This window comes from Filicampus tigris, chromosome 5, assembly GCF_054856515.1.
Source record: "Filicampus tigris isolate MCC_2025a chromosome 5, RoL_Ftig_1.0, whole genome shotgun sequence".
NCBI lineage: Eukaryota > Metazoa > Chordata > Actinopteri > Syngnathiformes > Syngnathidae > Filicampus > Filicampus tigris.
Genome location: NC_141221.1, coordinates 18,955,638 through 18,977,292, shown reverse-complemented (window position 1 = coordinate 18,977,292; position 21,655 = coordinate 18,955,638). Strand labels below are relative to the sequence as shown.

Genomic DNA, 21,655 nt, shown 5'->3' with positions numbered 1-21,655 from the left:
ATGTGGGAGGAAACCGGAGTATCCGGAGGAAACCCACGCAGGCACGGGGAGAACATGCAAACTCCACACAGGGAGGCCGGAGCCGGGATCGAACCCACAACCTCTGAACTGTGAGGCGGACGTGCTAACCAGTCGACCACAGTGCCGCCCGTAATGTTTTTAACGATAATGAATAATACATTGATAATATATCACTTGCTATGCAATTGTACAGCAACCTAAATAGAGAACGTGCAAATGACCTGAATGAGCAGACTACTTTGAAGTTGGAATGGTTTCCATTGCTTGAGAAATGTAGATGGATTAAGTGAACTTATAAAGACTGATGAATTTGAGAATAACATGTGTAACACTGTAAAAAGGGAGATTGTGTTTAATGTGATAAATAGTTCCCCATAATGCTGTGTATGATCAGGTCCTTTTGATGTTCAAATGCTTTTCAGCGTTCACAAAATAATAATTTAATGGCTAATAATGAGTCATCACACGTAAGAAAAAAAACCTAGATGCTGTCATCAAAGCAAAAGTTTTATTTATGTTTTAAATTACACAACTACCACAGGGAAGACTTTTCAGTCCAGGGTGTCGTCCGGTTAGAAAGCAACACTAAACATTTTATTACATTTGACTCACTGCCACAAATCATTTGTCATGACTTCTCAGTTTCAGAATCACATACAATAGAAAAAAGAGAAAAGATGTTTGAACCCTGTTGAACAGAGCTGGAAATATACAGTTCTGAATACTGAAACTTCTATGCATTACAGTCTTAGTAGTGTTTTTTTTTTCTTAGTTTTTTGGGTATGATTTAGTAATAAGATGAGCAACATTCAAAATGTTTTTTTTTTAGTATTTACAACAGTTTTACTGTTAATTTATCGCAATTTTATCGCACCCCCATCATAAAAGCCACAGAACAATAATGCACTCGCTCTGCTATTTTTCATGGTGTTAATGTTATCAGATTAATTTTTTGTCATTTTAAGCTGCAATATAGCAACAGAGTTTTATTAAAAGATTAAAATATACATTACATTACAGAGAGAATGAGGAAGTTTACAGTGTTGCAAGATATTATCAAAAGTAAAAGAATAAAAAATGAGTAGGGAAAAAAACATGGCGATGACGTTTAGAGGTAGTATGTGAGCGCTCTAAGCTACGGGAATGGTGGACTTTGTTGGTATGACGTATAATGAGGCAATAAAGCTGTGTATTGATTGTTGGGAAGTTTAAGTACTCTTAAGTTATGTTTTTTACAAGTTTGTGTGTCACTGGGCCTTGCAAGTTATTGTGGGGGACTCGATGACTTCCACAAGCAGTATAAAATGTTTACATATGTACATACCAAACATCACTTGATAAAATATGGGATGGTGTCATGTTGTGGTAACACAATCAATTACACTTCTTTATGTTCCAGATATGAATTAGCATAGGCTTGTACTCATGTATACAACTGTTAAGTAAATTAAATCTCGGAAGTAACCACAAAGCTGCCATTGAGCTGTCAACAGTAGCATTGTTACAGTCACATAAACAGCTGCTTTAATCCATTTGTTAGAAGAACACAAAGAAAAAAAGTATTTTCAAAATATGAAAAAAAGAGTAAATCACATATATTTGACATTTTCAATGTCATGTAATACCCATCCTGTATTTTCAATACAAGAAGATAAAATGTTTGACGACTATCAGATGGCTTTTTGATATTTGCACATGCGGAATGTGCGCTTACCCTTCGACAAACATTTGATTTACAAAGAAAACACTGACACAATCATGAAAAGTTGACTGAAACATTTTCATCCTTGCTTGGCATGTAGTCATAGGACATTACAAATGCACAAAAAAAACAAATGTGGCATGAAAAAGTTTTGGAGGTCCTCTGCAGTTGTGCAGTTAGTTAAGAGTCCTTGCCCAGCTTGAGGCTTAAATGCATGGAGAGTGGATCAATTGGAGGTATCCGAGTGCACACTGCCGGGTCCCTCTGCCGCAGATATCACTGAAGACGGAGTTGTTGCATCTTGCCACCCACCATTAGTCTGAGACACAAACAGAGGAAGTTGGAGATTATTCACATTCTCTGTTATACGATTACATGACAGTTTTAATGCCAAAATAAAACAAAACTCTCACATTACAGGCTTTTAACATCCTATGAGACCATCTGCTCAGTTGTGTTTTAAAATAATCCACTATATATATATACCTGTGGAGCTATGACTTTGGGCACCAGACAGGGTAGATAGATACACTATAGAAAACAATTGTCGTCGATCAATAAACTGAACATCAACAGAGTTGCTAAGATTTTTTTCTGCCCTTGTCATGTCACCTTTGCACTACAACTTCAGTTCATAGAGTTCATAGGGCTACATTTGAACTGCCCCATAGGTCAATGAAAAAACTGGCAAATTCCAACCATGCTGTTTGAATGGTAAAGTAGGGGCTGGTGGTACCGTGCCCCTGGGTAGGTAGTCAAATAAGACGTTCAAACTCCAACAACGGCACTAAAACTCCAACAACAGCACTAAAGGGATTTTGGGCTCTTTAATTTAGCAATGGAGTCACTCTTTTGTAAAAACCTCTACCTGTCTCTTAATGCATAGTCAGCACTCAGTACTGCATTTGATTTCAATGAAACAATTATTGGAGTAGGCCTACATGTTTTACTGTTTGGATTTCATATACATTTGTTTTATTGTTATGAAATGGTTTGTCATTTAATGACTGCAAACATTATTTTTTAACACTTACTTCAAATATCAACATGCTTCCTTTCCTGAAAAAGAGTTCTAATATTTAGGACTAGATTTTGAGCTGTCAAATTGTCAAAGAGACAAATTTGCATTGCTTTCCAACCAATGGGCGTGATGCCTCAAATCAGTGTCTAAGCGGAGTTCAGCAGCGTCCGGCAGCTTGTCGCTACATATTCTCCTGCCAGTCAGGAGGAGGGAGGGCTGGGCCTGGCTGAGGTGGGGAGAGCTGAGTGGAAGTGACAAGGCAGGGCCTTGCCAAGAGAGCCAGTCTTAGCCAGCCTGACTTTGCCTCGCTCTAGGCATGACCTAGCCTTTACTGGATCCGTCTACGTCACCATCAACAACGCTAAAGGTTAGTCTATGCTAATATGTCTACAAAGCACTTTCAGGATGAAAACAGATGCAGTGCAACAATAACTTATTCAAGAATATTATTTTTTGTGTGTGACACTTGATTCTCTTTTTTTTTCATTTTATTTCATTTTATTTTTTGGGAAAAGGTGAGGATGACTCAGTAGTGCCCATCGCTATTTTTGTCAGAATTGTGCAAAGCTCCAGTGAGCCACTAGGCACAGGTCTGCGGCGCACATGGAAGTGAGAAACCTTGTGAGAAAGTGAAAAACACTTGATCTAGCTGGGGGCTGACATGTCGGAAAAGCTTAGAGTAATAAGGCTTCAGCAGAGACAAAATGACACCGGAAGCTACCGGTACAGACGATAGCATTTTGTCGCATAGAGACTATCAACTATTTTCCGCATGTTTATTATTACTCAAATATGACTTGTGCATTACATAATATGAGAGAAACTGAGCTGATTACCAGATTTAATGTCATTTATTAACCTCACAGTGTGTATATATATATATATATATATATATATATATATATATATATATATATATATATTTTTTTTTTTTTTTTTTTTTTTTAATTTAAACAATACCTCAACAACCTTTGTGGACAACTGTTTAATTGAAAAACCCTTTCATCAACGGATATTTGAACAACACATGTAGACAGATAGTGTAACAAGACTCACTGGCATATATATTATTTCGCCCTCTAGGAAAAATGAATGATATTACAACAGTTTACTCAGTCGTAGAAGAAATACTATTTTTTTTAATCTGTGTCCACATGACTATATTATACTGCCTCCTTTGGCCAAGGCGGCCACACCAGAAGGAGCAGCATAATGAATTGAATTACAGCATTAAGTCATGATGTACAAATTGTTTAATTCTATAAACTACATTAACACATTTCATAATAATATTGCTATTGTACTACAAAATCCTGAGGGTTCTAGTGTTAAAAACACAAACTTATTTGTTTTCAGGGGAAGGCTGGAATAGATTAACCCATTAAACCCGGGAGCGCATAACCGTGTTTCTACCACTAGAGCCGGGAGCGCTGTTGTGTCTTTCTACCTTTCAAACCGGGAGAGCGGGTACGTCCCTGTCCTTTTTTAATCCAATTCTCCGCCAACTTAATGCATCAGAATAAACACGTGACGGTGTCGCCAGACCGCGGAGGATGTCGTGGAATTTTTTCGAGCCATAGGTAGGCTAATGGTGGACGCCGTCGATCGCCGGGAGCTCTGATTAAAGTAAGTAACGGCAGTGATATACAGACGACGTGCACGACCAGTGGAACCAGTCGAACGTGATATGATATGGTTTGTAGACAATTACGATATTGACGTCTTTGTAACAGAATAGAGGATGGTAATTACCATTTCATTTTTTCTTAAATTAAAATAGTGCTTCTCTTGCACTGACACGTTATTTTTACATCTTCGATTGAAAAAGTAAATAATTTCTGCCTGTGTGAAAGCCACATCTCTTTAAGCTCTTTAATTCTTTTGGAATTATGTTTCTGTCCGCTACAGGGGCTGAGATATTAATCATTTTGTAAGTGTTGAATTTCTGGGAGAATTTCAGGTTTTCAAGGGTATTTCCAAAGGCGACCTTAGGTTTTGGGGAGCTGTTGAGAAAAGCGCTTTAGGCCTTAATGGGTTAATGGCCTTTGAATTAATTTCAATTTCAATGGGGCCAGATGATTTGAGATAGGCCTACAAGTATTTTGAGTTCAAAGCATGTTCACATTAACCTTGTATGTCAAGGCAACGCTGTGTGTGTGGGTGTGGACAAATAAACATTTTGTTGGTTGTGTACACTTTTGGATCCTGTACTCACATTTAAACTGTGTGGACTGTACATCGTGTTTCGGCCAAGAGAATCACTGTATCCTGCCGTCTGACTGATAACATGGCGCAGGGTATCCACCTGAAGGAACAGACAAGGTGGACAAGCTGTTCAACTTGGTGTGTGGCAGCACAGCAACATTTACTGTAAACATGCTCAGGAACATACACTGATTTGGGTAAAAGTGCATCACAACTCCAAAGACCGAAAACGTGCTAACCAGAACTGATAGTAAAGTTACAAGATTTTGAAATACAGAAAGTAAATTACTAGCAACATTACTGTAATTCAATTACATTTGAGAACTCAAAATAATCACAAGTAACAAAATCAGTAACACTACAACTTTGTTAACCGGGCATTTATATTAGAGTAGTCAACATCTTTTTAACATTTTTTTAAAAATCAGAGATGTAAGAAAACGCAGATTTTTTGAAGTATTTCTGTGCTGATAATACTGTTAACAATAATAATATAATTGGAATGATATAATATGTAATAAAGTAATATATTTAGTCATATTTCTGAATTAATGGTTAGGTTCAGCAACGGGTGGATTTTTTTTTTCTGAAACATCAATGATATGAATTGCACGGCATGGTACAATTCCGTAATGCGCACGCTTTTAAAGGTGAAACTTAAACAAAAAATGAAAAAAAAGTAACGATGTTTTTAAAATCAGCGTAAAAATATGTTGCTGTTGACCAGTGTTATTGATATTTAATATACCGTTATATATAGTATAAACATATCTACTACAGATTGTATAGCATACATTTATGAAGATAACTTGATATCAAAGATTGTTGTTGTAAATGCACAGTGTGACCACTGCGCATTAAGCTTATAGACTGGTAGACAACAACAACAAGCAATATCACAATGAGACAAAAGAGGATAGAGGACAGGAACAAAGGGGGACCACATTACCAAAAACCCAATACCAACCCAAGAGGTCAAGTCAAAGCCAAATGCATTCACCAAATGTTCACTAAAGGATGATGTCTGGAATCTTAAATGTATTGTGACATTATATTTTGTTAGCCAACTCTTCCATCCGACAATATATAATCAGTAGACACTGTTTGCCATTTGGACATGTGTTTTTCTACGTTTGCTGTAACGTGCTTCAGACTGCACTGAGGATGGCTCAGTACACAGGCAAGACAAGGACAGCTCTCTGCACCGGCAGTGAGGAACTGTCCCTGATTGTTAATCCTACCTGTGACTGTACATTGGCTCCGACTTGTGCCCCTTGGTAATCCCCATTCAGACTCTGCATGCTCAAGTACATGTCCCCAGAGTTTGGGAGGTTAAAAGAACCTGAAGAACCTAGAGAGGGAAAATGTAAGTAGCTGAATAACATGAACGATCTATAATAGGACTGCACATTCACACACAAATAATGCAGGCACGCACCGCACACGCACACATATACGCGCACATACACGTCTGAATAAATGGAACCCAACTCAAAGAGACACATACAAATATACGAGAGAAAATGCCCATAAAGCAAGCAACTACCAGAGTGAAGAGAAAAGCAAAAGAAGCAAATAAATAAACGGATGGGGGAAAATGCAGGGGGACTGAAAAAAAAAAGCTTTATATTTTGACCTACATGATGGACAAAAATGAAGTGAGAATCACACGACAAAAAGGGCGCTACATGTGGTTGGTCGCTTAAGCTCCCAATTGCTCCACATCATCTACTCCCAATCTAACACTGGCGTAAGGTATCACATGGGAAATGACAAGAACAAGAAGAAGCTTATGAAAAGACCAGTACCAGTAAACATGTTGGTTAAAAGAGTGTTTTTGCTCTCTGCAGAATCCAGTTGAAACTCCTCATCTTTCATCTGGAATCCTGGATGCAAGAAAAAGGGACCACTTCATAAGCTTACCAAATCCAGATGCAGTTCATCCCCGTCCAAACCGATCACATTCTACATTTGACTTATTGCACTTCAACTGGCCTTTTGGTATCATATAAAATGCAAATAGTGATAATATAAGCATATTCATGATGCTCCTAGCTTCCCACTTATATAGCCAAATAATATGCGACATTCCATGTGACTACATACCATTACATTTAAAATGACAGGAGGCTGACAGGAAAGTCAAGAGAAAACAAATCCCATGGCAATATTCAGATATGTTTTTTTTGTTCTTTTCCAAAAATACATGTATTCTCGGTTCACGAGTCAGGAACGCTCCCTTTATGCATGAGCTTGCTTGGCACCAAGTGTCTTATAGACGGGAGACACTGTGATCCCCAAGCTGGGAGCTGAGCCTGTCACTCTCGCCTGTGTGAACGGTGCATGAGGGAGGGAGGCAGCAGGTTAAGGCCTGAGGTGTAGGGCAGGTCTTTGTTTTGTTTTTCATCTCTCTTCTGCATTATGCAGGAGTGCCTACCAGAGTTAGGTGTAGTAGGGGAGTTGGCCTGGCTGTTCTGCACTGCAGCGGCGGCAGCGTGTGCCGCATTTACAGCAGTCTTGGCGGCGTACAGGTTGGCCTCCTCCTGAAACTTGCCAATATTTTTCTTGTAGCGGATGCGTTTGTTGCCGAACCAGTTGGATACCTGCGTGGAAGAGCACAGAGGGGAGGAGCAGAGGAGTCAGACGTCAAGCAGCCACAGCAGCGTGCACTGAGCAGTGTGACTCTTTCAAGATGTCATGTTTGGGTCCATCAAGTACCCAATTCCCAGCCCCTGCAGCAATGTCCACTGGGTACACAAGCTAATTAAGCCATAATAAGGAGCCACTTGTGTCTTCTCATGGATGGGAGCCTGACATGCTCTCAGCTCTGTCTCCTGACAAAACCCAAACACGAGGGGCCCCTGCTGCTTCACATGTCCGTTATTGCGTGGCTGGCTGTTAAGGATACACCCCTCCCCTCAGTGATTTACACAGACGAGTGACTGATGGAAAAAAAAAAAAAAAAGATGAAATAAAAATGAATAAATGAGTGCAAAAACAACAAATGCATGTGTTGTTTTTATCTGTCTTTTGCAATTTAAAAGTTCTTATACATAATTATACATTCGAATTTCCACCACCATTTTGAATACAATAAATTTCCGTTTGGAAAAAGGTGAACTTCTTTCTGTAGACTCGCACGGAATCTTAGGCTAGGTTCACACCGCAGGTCTTAATGCTCAATTCGGATTTTGATTTAAAAATCCTTTTAGTTTTCTCTAAGTGTTTATATTACATTATAAATGCGACCTCGGTCTTGTCTGCCGTATGAACACATGCGTCGCCAAAGTGGCCAGCATACGCAGAAGAGACGACATCACTCACGACGTATTGTTTACGGAACTAAATGCGGTCCAGCGTGTCGGGGCATTTCTACAGTAAAACGATTTGGTCGGAGGTAGAAATAAATACAACATTTAGGGGGAATTACGAGGCGAGGCTTTTCTATGTCATTTCATGGAGACATCACTAACGATGACGTCACGTCATAACCGTGCGTAAAAAATGAATCGATCTGAACCGTGGCTGAATTACTACTATCACCATAAATGTCTACTTCATGCTTCATGTTTCAAGTGGGATTAAAGTAAAATCTAAAGTCAATCCTGTAACTCGAAACAAAATTTGCAGATTCAATCCCCCTGCTGTCAGCATTTTCCCTCCGCCTGTGCGGAGCGCATTTTGGTCTCCAGATGACGTCAATGTCGTATATATGCGACCTGGCCGTTCAGACCACGGTCGCATTGTATAAAATCGGATACGTATCTGATTTAGGACAATATATGAAAGCAACCCAGGTCGCATTTGAAAAAACAGAATTGAGCCGTTCAGACTGTCAAAAAAAAACAGATACAGGTCGCATACGGGCAAAAAACGATCTGGGTTACATTTGCCTGTGTGAACCTAGCCTTTGTCAAAGTCAGGGATCACCAACCTTTTTGAAACTGAGAGCTACTTCTTGGCTACTGATTAACGTAAAGGGCTACCAGTCTGATATACACTTATGAAATTTAATTTGCTCAAATTTTATTCTATTTTAAGTTCACAAGTAATTAATTAATTAATTAATTAATTAATTAAGTCTAATTATAATAATTGATGTGAATACACTGATCACCTTTTCAAGCAACAATGAATAAAACTAAAATTTAATAACAACGATCAACAATTATGAAACAAGGTAAGAAACAGATATGTATCACTATGCAACTGTTCATTTCTATAAATCTCATCAAGTGGTTACATTTCAAAATGATCACTTGTACAACATCCCAATTACAATGTGCCATTACTGGTAGGCTATTTTAAGAACAGGCCCGCGGGTTACACCTGTGATCCTTGGGGGTACAACGTTTGGGACCCAAGGCTAAGTGAACTGGGGGTGCTTCTCTAGCATCTTCCTAGAATACGTTCAAACTGTAGCTGGCACATACATTCATATGTGACCCTCCTTTACTAGGATTTTATTACAAATCAAGCTTGCATACCAGCTAGGGCATATTGTCATGAGTTAGCCATTAACATATTTTTTAATTACTTATTTATCTATCTGTATTTCAGAAACAGAAAAGCAATTCATTTTAATAAATAGTGGGCATAAAATACTGTGCGTGTAATTTAACAGTCAGGGCAGTATTTTCTTGCAAAGTTCAAATTTTGCACAAAGTGCAGTCTAACTGTGCATGGGTGGAATTTTCTTTCTTTTGGTATTTTGCTAAAATTTGCAATGGTATAATCGGGCGCAACGGGGCATTTGGAAGTAGCCTTTTCCCGGCCAATCTTCACGGCATCCCTCATGTGCATCAAAATCAGGGCAGTCGGAGGCAAAGTATGCCTGAGTACACCGTGCTTGACATTGCGGGGACAGAAATAGACTCACTGGGGTCTGTGCATGACATTGGCAACTAAAACTGCAAGAGCTCCCCTTGCGGATAAATAGTAATAGTAATAGTAAATAGTGACGGGGTTGCTATTGGAATACCTTTAAGATGATAATGATTATAATCCGTTCAATGAATTCATTTCTACACGGATTCAGAGGGATTGTCCCACGCTGGTCCTATTTATGAATGAAATCCCATGATGTCCATCATACACATCTGCAGAGCACTGAATTTGTCTGCCTGCGCCTCGATCAAACACAACAAAATACACTACCTGCGCAAAGAACTAGATCTGCTTTTTGCAAGGCGAAAATCTAGTCTAATTTTTGTAACTACATTTTCAGATGTGCAGGTAGGCGCGGTAGGAGTGCCTAGTGAGGCGTATTGCGTTCACCAAATTCACAAAAATGCTGAACTAGATCATTGCCTCAACACAAATATGGCAATGCGCCCATTTTTACGCCAAGCGCAGTCTACTTTCTGTCAATAATTTGTCAGATGAGTCAGGGCAGAAAAGCCAGAGAGGCCCAACGCGGCCCCAAACATGGTAGACTAGACTTGCGCCAGCGTGAAAATTATGTTTTTACCCCGCCATTCTACCAAAATATGGCCCTCAGTGTTAAAATGATGAGCTTAAAAAAATAGAACATTCTGGAGAAATTCAAGTCTACAGAAAAGGACACATACTAAGGTGAAAGCATGAGCTGGGTAAGCAGAGTAGTTTGAAATGCAAATTTCATTGAAGTGAAACATCTAACATTAGTGAGACCCTAAAAAGTTCTATGAATCTTCTGAGTAGATGCTGTCGCTGTGATAAGAGCAGAATAATGATGAGATGATGCATGCTTTTAATGGTTCTATAAATTAGAGTGTGTCATTGCTGTGCGGCAGCACCCCCCACCACCCCATCCACTCTATCTCACTGGCCTTGCAGCCCACCACTGGACCAGCCAAAGAGCAGCTGCCCCTAATGACGCTTTATTTAATTTCCACCCATGTGCTTAAATTTTAATATCCCCAGCAGCCAGCCAATGTTGTGACATAAAAAAGTGACTGGATTTGCAGGACAACAGATCATTTCTATCCTGCACGTCTCTGTGCTCTAAATCTTTAATATCTAAGCAATTAAAATTAATGACCATTCAGGCGAGACCCACTGTCGGCAGCAGGGTTTCCTTGACATCAATTGTTTGATGGCTTTACCTAGAGGTTAAACTAACAAGCAAGGTTTAATTGGAAGCAATGAAAGCCCTGGCTATCATCCTTTTTACTTAACCTGCTTATAGTGGATTGGAATGATGTAATCTTTAGCCTTTTTTAAAAAAAAGTCCACAGACTGGAAATCACATATTTTACTAACATTATAATTTTTGTCTCACTGAGACTTTTTTTGTAAGCATAACTTTAATTAGTGAACATGTTAATCATCAAGTGTGACACTGAAAGCAAATTATTCAGTTTGCCAGTCATATGTGGGTATTAAGTAATTACAGTTCAAGTATAATCCATTTCTGTGTTGTGCCTGTGCTTTGTGACAACATGTAGTATGAGTACTATATATAAGCCTGTCGAGGCCAACCCGTAAATGTCACATATTTTCCTCTCCTGCCCACTGAACATCGGCTTTAGCGGTTCTCCGGGTCAGCCTACTATCGAGCAATGCAAGGTGTGGATCACAACCTAATCTATAGAACTAATTCTCTTCCATCTTGCAGAAGGCCACGCATCCAGTCGACTGCTCAGTAAGGGCAGAGCTGGGGTGTTAACGCGAGAATACCTGACATCAGCAGCCTTGAAGCCAGTGATCGTGTAATGAGCATGTGGACTGTTCGCAAGAACACAATAGAGTTGCTCTACAGTTTGAGAGGCTGAGAAGCTGTTGTGTTCTAATTGAATCAATAATCCTCCCTAATCAATGACAATACACTATCAGTGTGTGACTACAATTTGGACAACCCGGAAATTTCAATAAAAATGGAATATTTTGGACATGTGATGCCATCAGTTATCCAAGTTGCATTGGTAATGAATGAGTACAAATCTTTGCTTCTCTAAATACACTGATCTTGATGCACTGAGTGTGGCTCAAGAGGAAAATAAAGTATAATTAATTTTCAGATTATATGTAATATGGCTCGGGAGTAGCCGCAGCTCCTAAAACAAGCATGCATTGTGGCAAAGAAAATATGAAACAATTTAAATGTCAACCTTGCTAGCAATAATGCAGGGTGTTTCGTCAGCAGTGATGTATTGAGCAAAGCTTCCGAATGATATTGGCATACCGCTCACGATGGATGGTTTTTACGTGATGAACTGTTTGAATAATCAACAAAGCCCACAAAAAGAATTTGGGATTTTGACAAATTACTTAACTAAGCCCACAGAGAGGCCACTGCTATTGGATTGTGAGCGTGTTAAGCTGTGGCACTGTGAGGGATAACACACTTAGGGTGCACGAGGCATTCGGGTGAGCCTCACATTTTGCTACTCACTTAAAATGAGCTAAAGCATTAAGAATAAGTCAATAGTAATGTCTGCTGTGGCTTCTGTTTGTCGAGGAGTGTGCCACTAATGGGGCCTGCGATGAGTTCAAGTGAATTTTTAAAGGCACTCTAATTCTTGCAAGGACTGATTTGTTCTCATGGGGACGGGACAGTGGCCTGCTTAGCAAGGCACTCGGAAAACGAAGCTAAATTCCACTGTTGCCCATTTCTTTAAGTGTTGCAACGTGATTGTGTATTGGCCAGGGTGGTTAAATTGAACAAAAAAAGGTGCATATTCAGAACACCACACATCCTGTTGATGCCAAACAACAAACAAACAATAAATGCAAAATAGCATGTGACACATTCTGTAGTCTGTACACACAAAATATGATGGGAAAATCAGTGTGCTTGTAGAAAAAGGTGTGATGTGAATTGTACCATTTTTTAAAAATATAAATTATATTCAATCTTATTGTTTGAATTCATAATAACATTAGCAATGGTCTAGTTGCGTGAGAGGGAGGGGGTCTGTGCAGTGAAGTGGCTATTACATACATAAACAAAAGAGGTAACAAAGAAATGAAAACAGTGGATCAGGAGAAGTTATGACATACCTGAGATACTGTGATGGTGCTTCCCACCCCCTGAAGGCAAAAAAGAATGGGCTTTTACAGTATCTGACTCTTCATGACTACACTCAATATACCCCTTAACACTCCCCTCCCCACACAGAACAAAACACTGCAGATGAATCGTTATGTTATAGATTCATGTCTCTCTGATATTGTGCCTCATGAGGACGAGCAAAGAACAATATAACGTGTTTGTGTTAAGCGTCTGGATAGTAGTCAGCAGGAAATAACAAGGGACTGTGCACAATAATAATTTAGATATGGGGTGGGGGGTTAGATGTGAGAGATATTGCCTTCAGGTTTACACCCGACAAGGAGGCTATAGTTATCAAGACATTTAAAAAGATAACAGCATTAGGAGAGACTTACAAAGACCATTTGGCTGTGTTTTCTAGCATGGAGACATAATCTTATTTTTCTTAAAAATTGATGATATCGTCCAGTTTTATGACCTGAGTGAGTGACAGGCAGGAAAGAGAGCGCATGTGGTGGATGGGAATGAGTGTCGAGGGGGAGTTGGAGGGGGGGGGGGGGGGGCTGGGCGGCAGGGGAGAAGGCATTGGGGCAGTTAAGAAAAGACAGCATAGTGCTTTGATTGAGGCCAAGATGATGGTCCTCCCCTCCCTGTGGCCCTGCTCACACTGCCTTGACTGAAGCATCATTAGGCAGTCACAATGTCAAGGTTAGCTGAGGACGCTGTGTCTTGGTGGTGTAACCCATGGTAAGGGTCCCTCTAGGCTTCCCCCTTCCCCACCCTGATTAGCCACCAGCTACTGTTCGATGTGCGCTACCCACCTGGGAAACTGTGATGCTGCACTTCTTGGCCAGCTCCTCTTTCGCCTCCTCACTTGGGTACGGGTTGCTGAGGTGTGAGTAGAAGTACTCGTTCAAAATTTCTGTCGCCTGCTTGCTGAAGTTTCTCCTTTTCCGCCTGAGTGGGGAGAAAAGCGAGAGAATGGCCGGGCGAGCCTATTAGTGGGACCAGCATTAACTCATCCATTTGGATCACACAAATTGCACGATCAATCTCACACATAAATGGTGAAAATGATGAGGAATGGGCTCTAAGGGCCCGAGGAGTAGAATACTGTACTGGGTCCTGCTGTAAGTCTGGTCAAGACAAAGAAGACCGGGCTGCGACCAACACACTGACGAGCGGACACACAAACAAATGCGCACGCAGCCACAAAACACGTACAATGTTTAATTTGGTCTGTTGGTCTCCAATTTCCAGTTCAAGCGTGTAATGTGCGGAGTTTAGTGCAGTGGATGGGTGGGCTTCGTGATGGAGCGCAAAGCCCAGTCGGAGTGCATCTCGGTACATTATAGAAATCACGGCATGCACAGTTGAGCATTGTTCCTTAAGTGCCACAGCCCCAGGGATCTCCAGCAGAAACAAGCAAACTCTAACTAGATCTGGGTCCGCTTTCCTCCCAAGGGCACTACTTATCACATTCTTGAGCATTTGCTTATTTGTTGCCGTGTTTACGGCGCCTAGCGCGGGCAGTGGGCAGCAAATGTGCTTTCGCTCGGCTTGTTTGGTCTAAACTTGTGTTGAGCCTCGCAAAATTGCACATTTCCACACTCAACATTTGTTTTACACATGACGTGACCCTTCATTCACTTTGTTCTCAGGTGGGAAGGGATAATTGTCTGGAAAACTCATCATGCATGGAGCGTAGACATTATTAAAATCATGCTTCTTTGTTACAACAGCCTGTTTTGAACAGAAAAAGTAAGGCACGTTAATTAGTAGAAACAATATATTACAACATTATATTAAATCGATTAAGGTGAAGTTTTGTGTTTGTTTTTTATGTTGGCGTGGGCTTAAGTAAAAGCTCAAGAAAAAACACAGGTTTTGTATATTGCTATAATCAAACAATTAAACCATCAATTAGATTTTGGAGGTAAGTCAGTGACATTTTTTAAATGATTTTTTCTTAACTTTTGAGTTTTCTTTTCTGATAAAATGGGTTTTCAGCCCAGAAAGGTCTAAATTGTTTTGGGGTGTGCCACCGCAAATTGTGCAACACAGAGATCATGATGCAATCATGATTTTTTTTTTTTTTTCTCGACAGTAGTTCAGTTAAAAAGTAATAATAGTTCTAAACTTTTTGCAGGATTTTTTCTTCCTTTTTTTTTTGCTGGGGGTGGAAACTAAATTTAAGGACTGCACGTAGGCTTGGCTATATGGGTCAAGGTGAAGCAATAAGGTTGTGAATGACATGCACTAACCTGGCATCAAGGAATCTGGAGCGCAGGATCATGACAGCCTCACAGGTGCTCTGTTTCAGTTGCATTTGGATGGAGCTGAACTTACGGTGGATGATTCCCACCATGCGCTCAATCTCTTTGGGCGAGATGGGCCGCGTACGAGACTGTTCCCGCAGCAGGTTCATCACATGGGTAGTGAATTCGTTACACGCCTGGTGAGTAGAAACACAGACAAAAGAAGCCAGTCACTTTTGTAAATATCACACTCGCAAGCTCTTTAGGACTCCAAAAAGTCATTCGATAGTTCCTCGACAAGTGTTCATATTTTTTATATACGAAATGAGTTCATTAGACGCAAGCTCGTCTTGTTAAAAGCTTCAACTGAGTACAGTGTTTCTATATTACTTGGACATAATAGGTGAAGTCATGTATGAATATAAATGCCAATTTGCAATTTGGCTTTGGCTTAATGCAGAGTGAATTTCAACAGCTTTCCGTTAAATCAGTAATTCATACATGATTAATTAGAATAACCCATTTATGTAGTGCACACTTTAGCTCATTACTCTGAGTAAAATTCGTTAAGTATTTACATTTAGATAATTAAAACCTGGAAATACCCCTAAGAAAGATGCATTCTCTCCAGGCAAAGTGGTGCATGCCCCTGAAAACCCACCTCCACCCACTGAGAGTATATTAAGTCTAATTTACCTCTCTGGCTAGATGAAGCATTACTGCAAAATCTTCTTTCTTTTTTTTTTTCCTTCAAACCATAATGTCTCTGTGTTTAATGGAAGGATCAAAACGCCAGGTGAGCTAATCATACTTTTACTGGACAAAGTTCACCTACAGTTACATATACACATATACACTTGAAAAAGCCTCTCTCAGCCTATTACTTGCTAATTAATTGTGCAATTCATTTAAGGACCTACAGTGTCCAGATGGCCTGTAATTCACAAATTAGTCCTCTTTTTTGCTCAAGAAAATTAAACTGGCAGCCATTTCCAATAATATCAATATGTTTAATTACTATTTGCTAATTATCCTGGGAATGCAACTTTTATAGGTCCAAAATGTACAGCTACGCCATGTCTTGGTGTGGCGTCATCGACAGGACTGGAGACTGTGTGGATTAAGGAATCCAAAACTATTATTTCGAGCACTTCATTGCATTTTTTTGTCACTCTTGTCCATGATAACTTCAAAACTCATACGGTTAAGATTATTAGCAAACAGAAAATGTACGGAAAGGATGAGAGCTTTACCCGAGGTCTTTTATTTTTCACAAATTCTAACAAAAAAACTTCAAAGTCAGAATCATTGCAATAATTAATGCAAATCTTACTTGGCCCTTCCCATGTTGTTTTGTTTTTATCAATTGTTTTGATTAACTCTCAATATGTCACGAGAAAAAAATACTAATCAGGATGAATAAAACAACTAACCAACTATTTTACTCTGGTCATTCTTTTGCTGACGTCAGCAAGCCAATGTGTCAATCACACTGGTCACTCACACCTGACTGTAGGCGGGTCGAGTCTGAAATTCAAAGTCTGCCATCTGAAAACAAGCCTACAAATCTATTTTGTGGGGATTGTTTTGCAAACGTTTAATAAGTCCAGAACTATAGAGTAAGTGCCGATGTTCACAGTATTCCTTTTATGGTTTTAAAGTTAAAACTGTGGGAGGCAGCTGCATAGCACCCGAATCCAGATCTTGTCTCAGCAGCTTGGTCGAGACAACTGGGGCCCGTTTCACAAAGCAGGTATTGTGAAAACTCAGTCTGTTAACTAGTTAACTAACTAACTGAAATGTCTCTCATTTCAGGGTTAACAGACTCCGAGTTCCCCCATTTCAGGATCATTTCAGGGTTAACAGACTCTGGGTTTTCACTAAACCTGCTTTGTGAAATGGAACCCAGGTTAGAAATTAACCATTGGGGTTGCTTCAAGCTAGGAGAGAACCAGAGTCTTCCTGTTTTGAGGCAGGCATGCCAGTATTTGATTTGTGGTTAAAGTTCTATACATTCATTTTTTTCCTCACCAGGCTCCTTCAAGCACACCTTCATGAACATTGCTTTGACCACTGAGGCAGAGTCATACTTGGACAAAAAAGGGCCTTCTTAAAACATTTCTGACAAAGTTGGGAGCATAGTTGGATGAAGTCTTTTGCTTTTGTTTGATTAGTATTATGTTTCTGTTTAGTAAATAGAACCGAATTTGCTCTCTTTTTTCCCCTAAATGTAAAATGTATAAGTCAGGTTGTTATCACTAGAAAAAGCATTGCTTTTGCAAAACAGCATCTATCGTCATCTTGATGCCGAGGAGATCTTAACCTCAAGACAATAGCGACCGTCCTTACCTGTTCATATTTCTCCAGCTCTGTGTGATAGATCTGTCTGATCTGGGTGAGCTTGGCTCTGTAGTCTGAATGTTCAATGGAATTGTCAGCTGCCCCACCCGAGGCAGCAGCTGCAGCTGCGGCGGCTGCGGATCCGCCACCTTTTTCTGGTCCCGCCACGCCCTCTGCCAGCAGCATGTTGTCTAAACGCATGAGCTGGGGGTCTGGTGGGTCCTCCTCCTGGGCGCCCCGGATGCTGAGACCTGCAGCAGCACATAGAGAAGGGAGAGAGGGACTCAGATGAAGCAATGCAGTGACATACAAAAGACAGACACTTTGTTAGGTGCCCTACTGAGAGGTGCCCTTTTATACGTACATAAATAATTTAACCAAAATATGGGTAAAACATCTGTTTTGTATAGAATTTACAGCCGCAATGATAGACATTTTTTTTGTGTGTGTTAGAAGTAATCCAAGCTGGAAAAACATTAACAACCCCTGTATACATACGACATGTATGTACAGTACAGTATACTTTATTTGCATTCAAAGCTGATTAAACTTGACATAGCTGTTGATAGCAATTAAAAATATTACATCTACATAGTCATCCCCAGTGTGATGTTTTCCCTGCAGGTATGTCGTCAGCGCTTTCTGAGAATGCGGCGTGTTGCTGTCGCCCATGTCTAAGCCTGTTCTTTTATTTACACACAGCAGTGCACACTGTGTACGGTGAGGTTGACATGACAGCAACATCCATAAACTGACAAATGCTCAATTGTGAAGTGGCACTCCTACTTTGTGAAGAGATCCTAAACAGAAAACTATCTATATCTCCAGTGTCTCATTTTTGACACAGTGGATGTCAGGAACTCCACAATATACCTACTTGTTTTCTACTTTTTCTTTGTTTGCTATTAAGATCTGAATGTGCAGCCCTGACTTTGTAGCATTTTTTTGTTGGACAATGAGAGCCCAATGAACTTTATGTGAAGTGTTCATTCATTAATTCAGCTCATGCGATCCGACCCTGCTGTTCTCTGTCTCACCAGTCTGTCAGTAAGTTGTAATCACCCAGTAGATAGCATGCATGCACACCTGGACACACTGGCAATGCAGCTTTGATGCCTGGCTTTATAACAGGGGCGCCCAAGTCCGGTCCTCGAGAGCCCCTATCAAGCCTGTTTTCGATATCTCCCGTGTGTTGGGAGGGAGAAAACACATTCTCCCGTGTGTTGGGAGGGAGATATCGAAAACAGGCTGGATAGGGGCTCTCGAGGACAGGACTTGGGCACCGCTGCTTTATAGTAGAAAAACAAAACAACACAATGGGTCAGTGTAATGGCACCTCAGTTGATAAAATATGATTCAGTGGTTGGTAAGTACAATGAGTGGCTACTCAAACATTATGATTGCCACAGTTGTTTCAATTCAATAATCCCTCTCACAATTCAAGGATTTTAAACAGCTCATTACAGCTCCATTAAGATACGACTGGCCTCTGGATTCTAAATAAGAAGATTAATTATGTCAGATAGCAGGCATGCAATCCGAGAAGGCTTTGACTTGCTGGCTGACTGACCCTGTGCATCACTCGCAGGAGTGAGCGCTCGAAAGCAAACTCAAGTTGTAAATGTTCTCTTTTCAATAACCAAATAAAAACAAACAAATTTCAAAAAAACACCCCATCTGTATCCACTCCGCCGCTGACTTCACGTTTTGTTGAGCGGCAATGTCAGTGAGAAAGAAATTTGCCACTATTTATGGATTGTCTGGCTTTGAGTCTTTGAGGTGTAATGGTGTGAGAGGAGTGGATGAATGTGGCTATTTGTGTTGGAGACATTGAGATGCCGGACAAGGCTCCATCAGGCTCGCACAGCCAACCCAACCATGTGGACAATATGCCGCTTGCTCCACTAACCCTCGTCCACATCATACACCATCCGCACAACTCTCACACCCAAAGCTCTCATTGCGCGGGGAACTGTTCCAGGTTATGCACACACAAAAATGGCACATGATTCAAATGTTGATATATTTCAGCATGCTCTAATAGCTGGTGGTTTGTCTGCCGGTGTGGTTCATATTTTCCTAATTCAGTATTTACTCGCTCTCAGATTCAAGTCAAGCTCCCAGGCTGTACTTTTCCTCGGTGTTGCGGGTGGTGTAGGTAGCGAGGCACGTTTTTCATGTCAGGTATATTAAATATAACTCTGGGACGCGGTGTACATTTCCACAGCAAACCCAGTTGTCACTTTTACTCTACTCACTCTGTGTCCAGGGGAAATACAGCTGAGGGAATTTACCGGGCTTTTCAACTAAAAAGGCATAAATCACTAGTTTCATTCAAACTAAATAATCACAGACCATAAAGAGCTACTTGTCTCTCACCATATATTACCACAAAGTCCGTGTGTGCAATAACGTGGCCATTCACAGCAAACGAAAACAGAGCGCGACATTAGTAAGTGACATGTAATCCTGTTAGTCCGCTGACATGTGGAGTGGCCGTGACATTTTTATCATACATGTCCATTTCTATTTGGGAAATCAGCAGGATAAAAATGATTACTCCGCTGCCCTGTGAAGGCGACGGCCCCGCAGGAGTCCACCAAGGTGTATTTGAGGCGCAATCAGCTACGGCAGGCCATTCATAACACACACGTTTCAAAGGCTGGATGTGTCCGTCTTCCATTCAAGTCAAGAAGATTAGAAAAATATGACGAACAAATAGCAAAAAAAATTAAAGAATAACAGCGCAATGTGTCTCCGTCTGTCTCTGCATCTTTGTTGTGGAAGCTTAAGTTTGCAGAATCACTGTCTCAACTCAGCATCATCACCCGGCTCTCTCCAAATAGACTCCAGCCAGATAATATCTTTAATTTGCTGTGTGTCTGACAAATCTCTATAGTAACTTGCAAAGCCATAGTCACATTTTGAAATGCTGCTTGCCTGCACAAATCTTTATCCCATTTTTTTTTTTGTCTGATGATATGGGTATTAAAACAAGTTTGGGCACCCGGGTTAATCCACCTCCACAGTTAAAGTGGGATTTATCTCAGTGCGAGGGAATGTGCACAAGCCGTGTCACCTTGGTGCACCTCGTTTACCGTCGCAACTTGAAAATGAAAAATCCATAGCTGTTCTGGCTTCGTCACAGAACTCCAATGACACTGGCTGTTTTAATTACCGGAATTCATTTCATGATGCAAAAAAAAAGAATTTTAAAAAGCCTAAATCGGCCTCATTAGTCATTCAAACAATATAGGTGGAGTATTTCCTCCCTGTGGATGAGACAAAAGGAGAAACTATGCTAATCCATCTCTATCAGTCCGGGGTGGTTCTTTTCATTCTTACGTTTTTCACAGTTTGATACAAGTAAGTAAGGCATTTGCTGGACAAAGACGATGCAGCTTTTAATCCCATTTAACAAATTTCGGTTCGCGCCTGTTGTCTCGTCCGTCACTCCCTGCTTGAATCACTGACAGTGATCCAAGGGTTGCCTCAGGCCGCTTTCCTTTCCTCCCACTTCCTCTTCCCTTGTGCCGTCCGTTATTCTGTGGGCTTAGATGACCTTTGGCCCGCTGCTTGTTTACTCTCATCACTGAAGTGCGAGCAGGAGAGCCATAAAGGCAGAGCCCTGCTGGGTTAATGTGGCCTGCTCAGGAGGGAAGGGGCAGCGTCGGGGTCCTCCACCTCATTCTGCTGCAATGACTGCACCGTCAAACACCAGACAACATATGGGAAGATATACTACTGCATGCAGATACAGTCCAGATTTGAGGATTTATGATCCCAAAAAAACGAGCATTTACAGCCGCGACAGACCAGTTTCATGGGTGTGTTGCTGTTTGATGACACACCATGTGATTGTGTCCACCACAGGACATCCTTCTCATTACAAGTAACCCTGACCTCTTGCTGCTCTGCTCCCCGCCTGTGCCTTTAGTGCACGGCTCCAGCCACATATCGACACCCTGCTCGTCTAATTGCATTGATCCGGAAAGGTCTCCCAAAGCTAACTAATCGAAACAGAATTTATTTTCTGTCAATATTTGCAAAGGTCATCTCTCTTAAAGGTGTGCAGTGGAGCAGGGAGGCGTCTGGGTGGAGGAAGAATGGGGAAGCCGTGGCATCTAGCCTGT

General features: G+C 40.8%; 1 protein-coding gene across 7 annotated transcripts in view; it reads right to left on the bottom strand.

Moving 5' to 3' along the window:
* Positions 1–515: 515 nt before the first annotated feature.
* Positions 516–21,655, bottom strand: part of pbx3b (pre-B-cell leukemia homeobox 3b) — a 66,043-nt gene continuing 44,903 nt past the window's right edge. For 2 of the 7 annotated variants that reach the window (XM_086031387.1, XM_086031388.1), the window contains exons 3-11: positions 17,532–17,773; positions 15,189–15,379; positions 13,746–13,881; positions 12,933–12,962; positions 7,387–7,552; positions 6,758–6,835; positions 6,191–6,300; positions 4,960–5,049; positions 516–2,042 (exon numbers count right to left, since the gene is read on the bottom strand). In XM_086031387.1, coding sequence (XP_085887513.1) covers positions 1,950–2,042; positions 4,960–5,049; positions 6,191–6,300; positions 6,758–6,835; positions 7,387–7,552; positions 12,933–12,962; positions 13,746–13,881; positions 15,189–15,379; positions 17,532–17,773 — 1,136 coding nt within the window. In that variant the 3' untranslated portion in view covers positions 516–1,949. The remainder of the gene's footprint in view (positions 2,043–4,959; positions 5,050–6,190; positions 6,301–6,757; positions 6,836–7,386; positions 7,553–12,932; positions 12,963–13,745; positions 13,882–15,188; positions 15,380–17,531; positions 17,774–21,655) is intronic. The other 5 variants (XM_086031391.1, XM_086031392.1, XM_086031389.1 and 2 more) reach the window with 3 other exon arrangements.